Source organism: Hakea prostrata, chromosome 6 (assembly GCF_041222555.1).
Source record: "Hakea prostrata isolate BN-2017 chromosome 6, UWA_Hpros_2, whole genome shotgun sequence".
Lineage (NCBI taxonomy): Eukaryota > Viridiplantae > Streptophyta > Magnoliopsida > Proteales > Proteaceae > Hakea > Hakea prostrata.
In genome coordinates, this window is record NC_142605.1 from 18,850,139 (window position 1) to 18,865,406 (window position 15,268).

At 35.5% G+C, this 15,268-nt stretch overlaps 1 protein-coding gene across 4 annotated transcripts; it reads left to right on the forward strand.

The window, feature by feature from the left end:
* Positions 1–292: 292 nt before the first annotated feature.
* Positions 293–12,522, forward strand: APE1 (acclimation of photosynthesis to environment). Of its 4 annotated transcripts, none has more exons than XM_089158172.1 (10): positions 300–813; positions 2,290–2,336; positions 2,420–2,522; positions 3,474–3,560; positions 6,080–6,163; positions 7,677–7,730; positions 8,504–8,584; positions 8,846–8,891; positions 9,006–9,061; positions 12,154–12,522. In XM_089158172.1, the coding sequence occupies exons 1-9, from the start codon at positions 511–513 to the stop codon at positions 9,059–9,061; spliced, it is 861 nt and encodes a 286-aa protein (XP_089014298.1). In that variant the 5' UTR covers positions 300–510; the 3' UTR covers positions 12,154–12,522. The 4 variants fall into 4 exon arrangements, with proteins under 4 accessions (XP_089014300.1, XP_089014298.1, XP_089014299.1 ...); XM_089158173.1 differs by having other exon boundaries at positions 12,139–12,157; XM_089158171.1 differs by lacking the exon at positions 12,154–12,522 and adding an exon at positions 9,664–10,012.
* The last annotated feature ends 2,746 nt before the right edge of the window (positions 12,523–15,268 follow it).

Below are 15,268 nucleotides of genomic sequence, written 5' to 3' on the forward strand. Positions count from 1 at the left end.
CACCAAATGGTGCGAATTATTAGAAGAAAGAAAAAAAATTATTGATGATCCAGGCATAAGGTATATACAAAAAATGGATTTGGAAACATAAAGGCATACATACAAATAATAAGCTACCCTAAGGATAAAGTCTTTAAGTACATGTAAATTTTCCGGAATGAACCTCAAGATTCAACCCAAAAAAAATATTTGAAATTTATTGTCTTATTAAATTCCGAATTATATATCCAGACAATTTTTTTTGTGTGACGGAAGAAGAAGAGATAGGCCATTTTTGTTTAATTTCTACGCAATTCGTCTCAGCTTCTTTCCTTTAATACGAAACTCGTTAAAATCAGTGGACTGTGGTCACCCGCGTTATCTCTGATTATTTTCTGGTGGCTAAGAGCGTTCCATTTGTTTTGGGTTTTGAATGGCATCCACTTGTCCTCCAGAGATAACAGAATGAGCTAACCAGGTAGCCAAGACAGTAACTAAGCACAGGGAGGGAGAGAGAGAGAGAGAAAGAGCATGGCAGGAGCCGCAGCAGAAGTGCTAGGAGGAGGAAGCATCTTTTGCTGGTGCCACTCGGCTACCGTTAGGAATCGCCGATTTATATTCTCACTGGATTGCCCAGCAACAAATTCTCGCTCTCTTACCTGTTTGAGGTCAGGAAGCTTAGGGAATAAAGCCCATTATTTTCCTTCAGATGCCAAACCCCATCAGCGTAGATTCGCGTTTCTTACCAGAGCAGCTGATTCAGCACAGACACCTCCCTCTGCTGCCACCGCCGGCAAGACCATTGCCCCAGACGACGAGTTCACTCTTGCTAAGGTCTCTCTCTGTTTAACTACTAATTGTCTTTATTAAGTCATTTCTGTGATTTGCTAATTCTTGTACTGGGTAGGAATTGCCTTAAACTGATGAACTTTTATAGTTGAGTTAATGGAAAATCCTAGAATAGTGATACAGGAGAACACTGGTACAATTAAGCGCAGAATGTTAATGAAATTTTAGAAGAAATTATTGGCTGTATAATTGAAGGTAATGTCAGATAAGTAGTTGTGAATTGATAAGGAGAGGGCTTCGATGAATAAATAAAAATATGGATTTCCAAACAAGGAATGATGCTCAAGATACTCGGACTGGAAACATTATAGGTTGAAGCTTCATTTTCTTTGTAATTCCAGTGTTGGGAAGCCACGATTTCTTTACGAAACTGTTGATAATTGTGATAAGCACATATTCACCCAAAAAATATATATTTTAATACATGATCATTTTTCTAGAGAAGGCTCGTAAGATTACTCTTGACATGGGGAATGCAGAAAAGTGGGGATGTCAACTACTTGATTTTCACCTGATCCTACACATAACAAGATACGACCTAGATAGTAGACTGGACTATAGTCACTAATGCCATTACCCATTAGGATCAAGAAACTTCTGTGATCTAATCTGCCTTCGGCCAAGGTAGAAGAATTTCCACATGGTATGGAGGTAGGTTGGCATAGAGGGCAGGCCTTGGCACAACAGTAAGGTTGCTCTATTGCAACCTGGTGGTTTTGGGTTTGAACAAAGAGACATGCCATCCATGAAGATGGAGTTAAGGTTGCATATGTATTCCCCTCCCCAGTCCCCATGGTAGTGGGAGCCTTCTGCACCGTGCATGTGCTTAACATATTCAAGTTAGTTCTCATGGCACTGGATGGTTGTAACATCTCAGGGCAGAAAGTAATTAAAAACAAACAAAAATAAATTAAAAAAAAAAACTGAGCAAGCAAACAAACAACAACAACAACAACTCCGAGACATTCTATTTCACCATCTTTATGTTTCCCTTCAAATACATGATCAAGTAAAACCTTTTAGTGGCCGTAGTAACGCTGTTAAAACAGGGTTTGTATAACAGACTGATAGAGAAAAGAAAAAGGTTTCCTTATGTGCCTGGCTGGATGATGGTTTAAGGCATTTCCATATTTAGTTGGCATAAAAATTGCAAGTATGAGAAGGACAAAGCTGTTGTTGGTTCCTTTCTTTAGATGGTAATCCATGTCCCTATTGTTTCTACTGTTTTGTAGATGTTCCTGTCAAAAGATTTCTTTATTGAGTATTAGAGATTGCAAGAGACTGAATTGGACATGCAAGTATTACTATAACTTTCAAGATGCCCTATTGATACTGTCATTGTTTCTCTTAACGCAAGCTGCTGGTCATAAATCTTGTACCAAGTCAAAGTTGGATCTTTTATTCTTCCTACACTTAAAAAGTATGTGGTCAATGAAATGTAGTGGTCTTCAAATTTTCCAGGTCTCATTTGGAGTGATTGGACTAACTGTTGGAGTCTCACTTCTTTCGTAAGTCGCTTTTTTTTTCGGGCTAACCAGATATTCTGAAAGTATTCTAGGTTTATTTTATCACTTAGCTAGCTTCTCTTCAGGTATGGTTTTGGGGCATACTTTAATATTCTGCCTGGGTCTGAGTGGTCAGCCTTGATGCTAACCTATGGCTTTCCTCTTGCAATAATTGGTATGGCACTTAAGGTAAATTTCTCGCATGTAATTTACTTGCTTTTGGATAACCGATGGGGAAAATTATGGTCTACCCTATATTCAATTAATTCTGCCTAGTGGATAATGTTTGGTGTGAAAGTTCTGGCTGTATTTTATCATTGTACCTTTTCCGGCTCCTGCAGAAACGTAAGTTAAGTTCTATTTGTATTATGAGATATACCTTTTCTTTGTATGGATTCTGGGTATTATTATGCCATTTTACAGGTGTGTATGAATTTGTTGCATTATCTTGATAAGATGCTTTACTTCATCAACATAGTTACAATATAAGGCTGAGCTCCTGAATCTTTTTCCTCTGAATTCAACTCCTGGTACCTCTGCCTGGTTATGATGGTTGTGCCTTTAAGAGTGTAATGTAGGCTGTGAAGTTGCTTTTCAAAAAAGTTGTTTTTTAAGCTTTAATTTTCTTCCCCCCCCCCCCCCCCCCCAGGGGAGCTTTTTTCTCTGCACCTTGTTTATTCAAGCCACTTTTTCTGACAGAAAGCAAAGTTAGTTCTACTAATTTATTTTTGGATGAATACCATTTATGTAAATTGGTATTTTTTGTTGCTCCTTTGTATCTTCTTTATTCATGTATCTCAGTGGGACAACCACAGTGGGTTCTGTTTGATTGCATATCTCTTATCAGAATAAGTTCTTCAGCCATCTTGATGATTTGAGGTTGCATGCACTTTCTATTATTTAGAAAAAGCCTTTGTACGATACCATGAAACAGTTGTGATTTGTTTGCCTTTCATCTTGTCTAGTGCTATCTTCTGTCAGTTAAACAATAAACAGTTAAGCGAGTTGTGTCCAGCCCCATTCTATTGATTCTTCTGTTTCGTTGGGATGGCATGGACCTAAAGCTACATCACCTACTTCTATGGTAGTCTGGATTTTTTTCTTCTTCTTATTTCATTCATATTGTCTTCCATTTTGCAGTATGCTGAACTCAAACCTGTACCATGCTTAACATATTCAGATGCTCAAATGTTGAGGGAAACATGTGCTACTTCTATCCTTAAACAGGTACTTGAAATGTACAATCTTGGACATGAACTTGTCATTTTAGTTCTAATTTATCTTTATGAAAGCTGTCTCCCTTCTGTTGTTTACTCATACCTCCAAGAAACTCTAGAATAATATTCAAAAATGATACTGCAACAACTGCATTTGATCAGTTGTCTGTATATGAGAGTTATTAGTATTCAACTATGCCAGCTGTGTTGTCTCAAATCAGGCACCTCTCCTCCTCACTTTCAAAATTCCATCAGAGCATACTGTCTAGTTATTAGGACAGTTTACCAAATTGCTGTTGTTGGCTTATGATTGTTGGCACCACTAAGCTGAAGTTGAAATTCTGATTCAGTAAACAGGAAGAGAAAGAAGAAACCTCAAGAGAAACTGTGAAGGAAAACAATGATATTTTCTGTGGCAACATTGAGTCATTAAGTACTTCTTGCACTGTGGAGAAAAGCATTGTTAAGATCAGATGAGTCACCAACAAGTTTACCTGTATTAAAACAAATATAATAATAAAAAAGGCTAAATTACTCCCATAAGTATATGAGAGAAGTAAACATCTGTAATCAATCCCAGAACCTGTAACCAGTGCCTGGTGGAAGGTACACAAAGAGAGATTGAAGGAGAAGAAAGGAGAACAATGGAATAAAAGACTTCCATTAGTATGTGTAGTCTATTAGATTAGCCAACATCTTTTTGTATTAAAGTGATAAAAGAATATACAAAACGAATATAGTCCTTACCTAGTTAAACCTAGCATAAACAAGAAAATTACTTGGACTAAGATACTAACCATGAAAGACTGAAACCATGATAGGGGAACTGTCCCTGTCATGATGCATTTCTTAACACTCCCCTAAAGTTGGAGTGTACATATATCAAAAGGAACCTTCTGCTTGGTCATTCAAAAAGAGATTTAAAAGCAGCCTACTTAAAAGTCCATAATACTGCAGTTCCAGTGGATACACTATATCCCTTAAAAGTGTAGCTTCAATGGGCTACATAAAAGCCTATCTTTTGGAAGGCATCCAACCACAATGGCCACTCATTTGTTAGTCCCAATCAGACTCACTTCTGAGCTCCAAATATCAAATAAAGTTAATACAGTTGCATAAAATTGCTTGCAGTACATTTCTTCAACCTATCTACCCCCCCCCATGTGTAACGTTACAAATGAACAAATAACAACCAATAATATCAGAAAGGACAGACATCTCAACAAATCTAATTAGCAAGAACACCAGTAAATGCGACCCTGATCAAATTAATCTTCAATCTCCCCACAAATTAACAAATAGAACACCAATAATAATTTCCATCCTCCCAAGCAAGAGGATATTCTAAATGTGTCAATAAGAACAACAAATAGTGGCAATTATTGTAACTATAGCGAAGGGGCTGGTGGAAGGATTTTAAATATTTCAATGTTGGAAAAGGAATGGCATGGCTTTAATTTGGTCAAAATTCATTCTTCTATAACCAATCCAAGCCAAAGCGTGAATTTGGAAGCAAAAGAATATTTGGGACATGAGTTGATGATGAGCTCACCTAGAATCATCTTCACAGATTGAGTTGATAAGATCCTAAGTGACTCCACGGGCACAATTGAGACAAGACGGTTTGACCCGTAACAGCTGGTTGTACACTTTATTTTTCTTCTTGATCTACAATCTTTTATAGCTTCAGGTTCACCATTAAGTCTTCTAGTTGCTGACAAGACATCTTGGACCACTGTTCTTACACGATGCAGCCTTAATTAGAATTTTCTACTCTTCTAGGGTTCCAAACCCAAGTGGCACAATGGAAAGACAAGATGCTTATCAACTGCTTAAACCAGTCTGTTTCCAAGATAAATTAATGAAGGAAAATTACAAGGGAGAATAGAAGAAATAGAAAATGACACACGAGGACACTTGGGAACAAAATTGATTTCTTTTTATTTCTCTTATATGTTCTAACTTGTGAGATATAACATATAAGATAAGATTACATCAACACCTCCACACACTACCATAAGAGTACCAGGGAAGTAAAATACAAACTAATTTGATATAGTACCATTGTACCCTTACTAAATGAACCCTTTGTTAGAGTTTATGTTGTAGGGTTCTTTAGGAGCTAGTTTGCTGGCCAGTTACCTCTTACTTTTCCCACCTAGAACAAGATGCAATATTTCTTGGTTAATTGCTTCAGTTTTGGCTTCTTGATATCCACCCATGAGTCAGAAAGGTGTAGAGAACCAACTTAACTGCCAAAATTGTTTTTGATCTAATAAATGCTGTCTGTGATCCTAGGATGACTAAACCCAATATGTTCTGTGCAAGCACCATTAATTTATGGCGTTACGTGTTAAACTTCTGAGAATCTAGTCTTTGAAATATATGTTTAACTACTTGTATTCGAGGTACGGATGAACATTCTGAAATTGACTATAACCTACAGCTACTTCTATATGATATATGCAGGACTTCAGTTGATATTTTGAGAATTCAGTATATTGAATGACTTTTTTGTGGAACTCATAGGTCAGAAATGATGTTATAAGATATCGATATGGGGATGAACAACATTTGGATGAGGCCTTAAAACGGATTTTTCAATATGGTCAGGTATGCCTGTTAATGTTATCCTGTAAAAGTGGACAGATGGATTTTTGGGATGTACCATAAAATCAAATCACTGGTTGAGAACCTTGGTACTATTTCTGTTTGTTAACTAGCATTTCAATGCATTTTGAAGTACCATCAGTTTCCTTTATATTCCTTTAGTTTATTATTATGCTGGTCCCTTTGCTTGCGGTTATTTGGTTTGGGGTTGTGTCTAATTCTGGCTTAAACACTGGCTTTGATTGTCAGATCTGGTTATTCAAAAAGCCAGATATTGTTGAGCTAGTTTGGATGGCCTTCAGATCTATAATTCCATATTTTCTGGATTCATATAACTAGAAGAGCGCATTATGGAGGTGACTAACAAATTGCTGTTCCAGGTTTCGTGAATTTCAGGAACCTTATCTTCCAACAATCCATGGGAAGAAGTCTTTTATTTATTATTCTGGTGTATTCCTTGGGTGGAATATAAGGATTTAAACCAGAGTAGCTTGTTTTCAGTTATTATTCATGTAGTTGATTGTGTGTAGGACACTCTTACATGTCATGTAATTTTTAGTCTATTTAGACCTTCTTTTGTCATTTTTAGTTTCTTTGAATTATGGGTAAGGTTTAACAGTCCCCACACCCCACACCCCTCCCCCACCACCCTCTTTCCCTCCCCTCCCCATGATGTATAGAATAAAAAGGAATTAATCCGCTTGAATTGATATGGTTACCTCATCTCTTTTCTCTCCAAACATCTCTCTTATATTTCTCTCTCTTTCTCCCTATTACCCTCTCTTTCTCCTCCAATTGATAACCTATTTCCCCCTTTCTTTACTGCTGTGTCAGGGTCTGAAATAGGGCTATCCAGTTGCTGGTTTTCTCTGTAACAGCAGATCCATTTCTTTCTGATCTGCATTGAGTTTGTACTTCCTTGACAGTTTCAGCTTTTTGGGTCCTATATTGGCTGAATCTCTAGTTTTATAAGCTTTTTTTGCTTCGATATTAAATAATTTCAGCCTCTCACTTCTGGGTACCATGCTTCACAAAAACGAAGATGGGTTTTCCCCCAATAGATTTATGGTTTTGAGATTCCACTGAGTTTATTGAAAATTAAGGAGAGAGAGAGAGAGAGAGAGAGAGAGAGAGAGAGAGAGAGAGAGAGAGAGAGAGAGAGAGAGAGAGAGAGAGAGAATACAATGTCTTGAAAATTTCTTGGGCAATTGATTCAATGGATAGCTAATCCTGACAAAAGTTAATGGGTGATTTTTAAATCACCTCTATGGATAAATGACAAAGAAAAGGGTTCAAATTTGAAAAGTTCTCTGCCCTCTTTATTTATTTATCTTTTTTTATTAATTTACTTCATCTGTCTTGTTTCTTCCTACATATCTGGCTCAAGCAAAGTGTAATTTATGTGGCTCAATATCAAAAAGTATCTATAGAATTCATGTTTCCATGTTCATGTACTTAGTTAAAATAATTGATGAGGTTCTCATTAACATAATTTTTTATGCTTTTTAAATATTAGGGTGGAGGGATTCCAAGGCGGAGTGCACCAATTTTACAAAAGATCCGTGAAGAAGTATGATTTATTGACTTATACTTCCCTTGATGTATTCCATGATTTATTGACTTATACTTCCCTTGATGTATTCACTATTGTGGACATTAATTTGAGAAACTCTTCAACTACTTACATGGAACATCTGTTTTGATGGATCTTGCATATGAAGTTCCATAGCTGTCATGGAAGCTTTTGTTAGAAAGTATTTTGTTCTTGCGGGTAAATATCTCCTTTTAGTTGTAAGCCCCCTGTTGTCTAAGAAGATGTAAGCAAAGTTTAAGTGTTTTGAGTATTTTAATTGTTAGATAGTCTATTCAATTAGATGGTGTAAGTCTAAGATTATACAATTTAGACCTCATTTGTGTAAGCCATTGACAAGATCTATGATCGGTACCTGTAGTGAATCACTGGTTTAAATTTAGGGAGGTTACACTTCTCTCTCTTATTTTCTCTCATTTTTGTCATTAGAAGTGTTCTAATAATAAAGTTAAGGCCAGATTCAAGTCTTGTTGGTCCAATCTGAATCTATAAAGCATATTTTAAGCATTCCTTGTACTTAAAACTCTAAATTTTAGCCGCATCCTCTTTATCTTCTCTCTTCTCCACCCCCCCCCTGCCACCCCAAAAAAGGGGAATTTGATATGTATTTTGTTGGGGCTGGTAGAAATTGGGCATTAACATAGCAAATTTTTTTATATGTAATTTAAGTTTTAAACTTATTAAGCCTGTTATAATGCCAACATGAGTCCCTATCAGCTGCCTTCTTATGTTAAATAGCGACTGCTTCGCAGGTCACTGAAGATGGAAGGTACTGTTTGGTACTGGTATTTGAGGCTAAAGCTCTGCAATTGTCAGATTTTGAAAAAAGACAGGTGAATCAATTATCTGAACTTTCAGAAGACTGTTTCATTGTGTCTGATGACCAAACTGATAGGATAAGTTTGCTTTCATTAATACTAAGAAATAAATATGATCTTCCAACAACTATGTGCGCTTTTGCTTCTACATTCTTGTTTGTGGTTCAGTGCAGCCTTTCCTTGAGATGCAACTGATTATGGTTTCTATGAGCAATCTTAAAAATGAGAAAACATAGATAGGTATTCATTTGCAAGTCCTTATTGATATTTTTTCAGGCAAAGTTTGCTTCATTCTTTGGGCCGGGAATTACTGCTGAAGTTGGTGAGTTTCAGATGCATTATTACAAACTGGTGTACTTAGAACTCTGAAAATGATTACTACCTTGTTTATCTAAAAATATCTTATAAATTCTGCTTTTCAAATGTTATGGTGCAGGGAAGGGCGAGAATGATCTGTATGAAGTCCGGCTTATATCCAACACAAAACTCTAGGTAGAAGACTGAGATTTTATCTTTACTTTTCTCTTTGTCATTATCCTTTATATTACCTGCTGGTAAAGTTCTCATAATGTTTTATTCCATCTGGATAGACAATAGAATAGTTTTTCGAGAGGCCAATCAACCTGGCAGCTCTTCCCTCCTTGTGAGGAAAAAAAATTATGGTTACTTAACATACCTGTTGGAAGAGTAAAAAAGATGGTAACATTTGGTGAAACCTAGTTGATGATCTACTCAGTCCAACATTTTTTACGTTTAATGTATATCAACTTAGCTGATTAAACCACAAGTACTGGCATCTACTAAAATAGGTATTTGATAGAAGCTCTGAATTGATTTTTATTGACTACAGTGATATACTGAAGCTGAATTATTCAAAGGAACTGAAATAGAAAAAAGATAGATAATGGGAAGAGGACTGTTCAAGTCTTGACCATCAAACCATGGGAGAGAGTTAATTCACACCCCAAAAAAATGAAACACTCCATTGAAATCAATATAACCTGACTACTAGCTTTTTTATATTCCTGATCTTTTCTTTCTGGTACAATTGCTACCTTATTTCTATACTCACCCCCCCCCCCTATTTCTCCCAGGTTTTCATCTGTTGGGATGTTGTGTAATCTGCTCTTTTGAAAACTTGCTTCCAACTCTAGTAATACCATGTCAACTTGACTGAGCAGTTTGCAACCAGTCTAAGTAAAGTTTGGAGGTTATTAGGGTTTCAAGGCCAACTCAGAAAATCTCTGAGGGGATTCATTGACTGATCTGGTACCCATTGTTCACCTTGTGAGTATGGGTGTGACACTTCCACAGATGTAACAATATAATGCTTGATAGTCAACATTCAACTTTAAGCATTTGAAATTTGAATTTAAGGTGGTTGTCAACCCCTGGATCGGTATATTTGCTGATTTGGTGCACCGAAAACTGTATAGTGTACAATGGACACACAAAATGAAGAAGTAAAGAAGCTCTATCCTACTTAACAAGTGTCCTGGAAGGTTAAGAATAATAATGTCCAGAGAATCTGGACTCCTTTGGTTTACTTCTATGGCTGTAAAGGGTTAGATCTGGCAGCTTCAGAACATATTTCTTGCATTTCTTGCATATTCAGATAATGGCATTTTTTCTGTGATGATAAACTGATGGTTACATTAACCATCATGACAATGTTATGTATTTTGTAGATATTTATGCCATATATTCCTAAATGGGCAGTTTATGATGGTTTGAAGCTGCAAAAAGCTGTAGACTGAGAGATTTCTTGTCTCTAAAATGAAATGGGAACATCTAGAATGGCTTTCACCGCAAAATATCTGAAAGATTTTCTAGTTGTTTCTATAATATATTATTTTTATAATGATTTGAAAAATAGCTTTATGCACATTGAAATGCTGGAGGAAATTGAACAATTTAGCACAACACTTGGAACTTCCCTAGTGCTCTAAGGTGTTTTGTGCTAGAAAAATCAAAAAAAATATTCCAGATTATGAAGCACAAAACTGAAGAATGAAGGGTCTCTGTAAACAGAGATTTGGGTAAAAAAATCTCAAAGATGTTGCTTAAATAGAAAACAATAGAGGACAAATGGTATAATGCATCAAAGATCATGATTCATGAAGATAAGGTGTTTTTCTAGGAGGTATGAGAAACTGTAATATTTTCTGCAACAATTTGTTTTTAATCGTTGCTAAATAGATATTTTTTTTCAACTGTTTGTATTTTAGCCTTACAATATATGTCATTTGCAATGCTGTTCTAAAAGGTAACTCTAAATAAATATGTTTTGTCATTTATTAGATTTCATTTTTGCATGGGGTGACCAACTTGAATTTTAGGTGTGTGGAGTTTCATTAGTTGTTCAAAAACCCAAGTTCTAATCTAAATTCATTGACGATAAAAACAAGAATATCTGACCTTTTGTTGGAACGAAAAGCATCTTAGATTTTGTCCAATTGATTTGAAAATTTGTGATGTAAAAGTTTTTTTTTTTTTTTTTTTTACTTAAAAAAAAATAATTTGAGTATCTAATGTTTATCTGGGCCAACTTATGCGCATTTTGATTACATTCTCAGGGGGGTGCTGTGTCATCTGCAATTGTCGAACCCATGACCTCTCCACTGAAAAATATGAATTTTACTACTCTACCAACCCTATATTGACAATACTTAAAGCTTTCAGCAGTAGTAACATTGTTCATAAGAATGTCAACGAGAGTGGTGGGTTTAGCCGGTCGTAAACACTAACTCTATCGTGGAAGTCTAAAATTGAAACTTAAGTCCTAACCCTATGAGGGTTTAAAAATCCTCAACCCTAACCCGATCCTGTTAAGGTTTATCCAAGCCCAGTCCACTTTGATTAACCCTAATAAATTCCGGTAGAGTCTATTGACCCTAATTTGCCTTAACCTTAATTTTAATTTTTATCATTCCCATCTGAAGTGTTAATTTGATAAAACACACTAAAACCCTTTATAAAAACCCATTTTTTTATTTATAAAGAAAATGGGATTTGAATACAAATAATCCATTGTGCATTATACACAAACCTGTTACTTATAAACAAAGGCATGGTTAGTCTAAATTAGAAACTGCCTATATTCATATTGAGAAGAGAAGAAAAAAAACTAAAACTACCTTTTTCTAAGGCAAAATAATACTTAATAACATGAAACTTGTAGAAACAAGTTCATTTCAGAAAATTTCATATCAGCCCAATATATCAAAAGCTATAATCATGCATCTAAAGTCATCAACAGAAATGAGGATAGATTGTTAGTAACGCCTTATCTCGAATAAAACTAACAAAGAAAAGAAGGAAAAAAAATATGACCATATGATATTGTTGACATGGTAATATGGGATTCATGGAAATATATTTAAGTATTTATTAGGGATTGGAAACATCTAGCATCTGTTTGATGACTTGGGTTGATGATTTAAATCTCAAAACACAAGAAACTGTTCAAATCTTTCATAACCAAATACAAGCACAGCCACCCAAACCAAATATTTGCTTTTGTAAAAGTCTAGCTAATTTAACACATGGTCCAATTTTGTTGCGTGCAAGGGTACATAATGCAGAGCTAAACAGTTCGGGATGGAGTGTGAGAATTTTTTTGTGAAGAACAGCTAAAGAATCTAAGCGCTAGAGGACTAGGGAAGAAAAACATTGTTGAGGCACTACTGATTGGATTAAAGGATGGAATAGATCAAGCATTGCTACACAACCTTCAATTACTGGATATGGTGCAATGAAAAAGAGGTTCGAAATTTACTCCTCCCAATTAATCACAACAGATGGCTAATAGCTCATGTCCCAAATTTGATAAACATAGTATCTTATATTAAGGATACAAGACTTGATGATTCATGTGACACCATGCTCTACAAATGGCTCATGTATTTAGCATTTGTATCCTCCTTAGACCATAACAAGGCACTAAATGTAATTGACCCTACTACTATATGTATTTGTCTCTTTCTTTAATTAATTTCAAGCTTTGATTTAAAAAAAAAAAAAACACATTAGTGGAAGTATTTTTTGTCTAGGAAAACAAAAAGGTGAAAATTTTAGCAAGTGTATATACACATAAAATTCTTTAACCAAAAAATTCACTAAATTTGAGAATTAAAAGAATCTTCAGGCTCAAAGTACTGGGCATCCATCCTTGCCCAAGGGGGAAAACGGGTTGGAAGAGAGGGAAGGAATGAAGGGCCGACAAGAGTTAGGAGAGGGGTAGTAGTACGGGTGTCAACCAGTATGGCTTCGGTACGGTACCAACTTTGAATACCGAAAACCATAACCATATTGTACCAAATTTATACGGTACGGTTTCAGTATTTGTAAAAACGATTCGGCACGGTTTCGGTATTAAATCAATGTGGAAAAACAGTTTAAACACGGTATCTAGTGCAATACAATTTTAGTACGAATGAACCCATACCACTTTTGTTATTAGAATGATATGGGAAGCGGAAGAGATGAAACAACTGTGTTGAGAGTATCGAGACGTCTTCGCGTGGGACTATTCTGAAATGCCAGGATTGGGCCCTCAGGTTTATTAAGATATTGATGAAATTGAAATCAAATAAGTGATAGAATATAATATTAACAGAAACAGAACAAGTAAATCTAAGAAGAGGAGTGAAGGACGAAACGAAAAACTAAAACAGGGAATTAGGGATAGGGTAAAGATAAAGTGTTTTAATTGTAAAATTACATTTATATTCCTTAATTTGGTGCGATACCAATTCGGCACGGTTTCAGTACATACCGACAGTATGAGTACCTAAAACTGGAACCAAAACCATATTGAAAAATTTGATATCGGTACGTCTGTAACCGACTTTTGAATGTGCGGTATGGTGCGGTTTTAGACACCACAGTTCGATAGGGGTTAAACGATTTCAGTACACAATTGACATCTTTAGGTAGTAGGTAAGAACTAACAAGTAGAGAAGGGTGAGTCGGGCTATGGAAGGGGGCGATTGGCCCGTCAAGGATTGTAAGCGGTGAAAAATTGATCAGAAGAACCCTTAACCTATTATGACTTATGAGGCAGCAAAGCAGCGAACCTCCCCTGTTAGGAGTGAAAGGCAATCCGAATATTTATCAGATCCATTTCCTCGTCAAAATTGAAAAATACACTAACAAAATAAAGCCAATAAAAACGTGCCCCAACTCCAAGTCATGCTTCATCTGCCTACAACCCAAATGCACTAAACGCCTGAACGGTAAAGTCATATATGATTAACCTCTAATCTAAAAGCAAAGCAATGCAGGGCAGGTTATTGTAGCCCTATTAATTAAAAATATTTCATTGCAATTCAAGAATTTTGATGGCTTTTCTAATTGGATCTTGCATGTAATTAACCAACATAAGTTGCTCTGTTATATCCTTTCAAATCTAAAAGATTTTCTAGTTGTTTCTTATAATGTATTATCTTTATAATGATTTGAAAAATAGTTTTATGCTCGTTGAAATATTGGAGGAAATTGAACTCCCATTTAACACATATAAATAGGGAGAAGCTGCAAATGCAGAAGTGTTCTAGTGCTCTAATGTGTTTTGGTGTTTGACAAAATCAAAGAAGAGATAAGCAATTATGAAGCACAAAACTGAAGAATAAAGGTGTAAACAGAGATTTGGGTAAAAAAAATCCAGATGAAGAGGGCAAAGTGATATAATGAATGAGAGAGCATTAGGATAAAATTGTTTCTTCTTCATGTTTTTCTAGTAGGTATAATAAACTGTATTGTTTTCGCAACGGTTTGTTTTCAATCGTTGCTAAACAAATATTTTTATCAACAGTTTGTGTTTTAGCATTATAAACTATGTGGGATTTAAGGTTCAGCCTCTAAAACTTCTTCTTCCTCATTTCTTTAGCTGCTCTTCTCTTCTCTGGTTTCTGATTTCTCTTTCAAGCTCTGTTCGCCAGGAAAATTTATAGCGCAGGATTGAGAAATAGAGAGGAAAGGTAGAATGGGCATAATTGTACTTGTATATTTGTATGTAACATTTCCAACTGAACAGGAGGTAAAGATGTTTTTTAAATTTAAACCGGATGTCAATACATTAAACCCTCTATTTTGGGGGTGTCACTGTAATTTATCATATATATATATTTTTTTGTCATCAATTATATTTCATTAGCAATTTGAATGGGGTGATCAACTTGAATTTTAGGTGTGTGGAGTTTCATTAGTCGTTCAAAAATCCAAGTTCTAGTCTAGATTCATTGACCAATTGCGCAAGTTGTGATTATTCCCATTTGCATTAAAACGATAAAAGCAAGAATATCTGACATTTTGTTAGAACAAAAAGCATCTTAGATGTTTGTGATTTGAAAATTTGTGATGCAGAAGATTTTTTTTTTAATTAATACTTAAAGCTTTCACAGTAGCAACATCGTTCATAGGGATGTCAACGCGGGTTGGGTCCGGCCAATCGTAAACCCTAAATCTACCGTGGAGACTAAAATTGAAACCTAAGTCCTAACCCTATGAGGGTTTGAAAATCTCCAACCCTAACCTGATCATGTTAAGGTTTTTCTAAGCTCAGTCGCATTGATTAACCCTAATAGGTTATGGTAGGATCAGTTAATCATGATTTACCTTAACCCTAATTCTAATTTTATCACACTAAAACTCATTTTCTTATTTATAAAGAAAATGGGCTTGAATACGAATAATTCA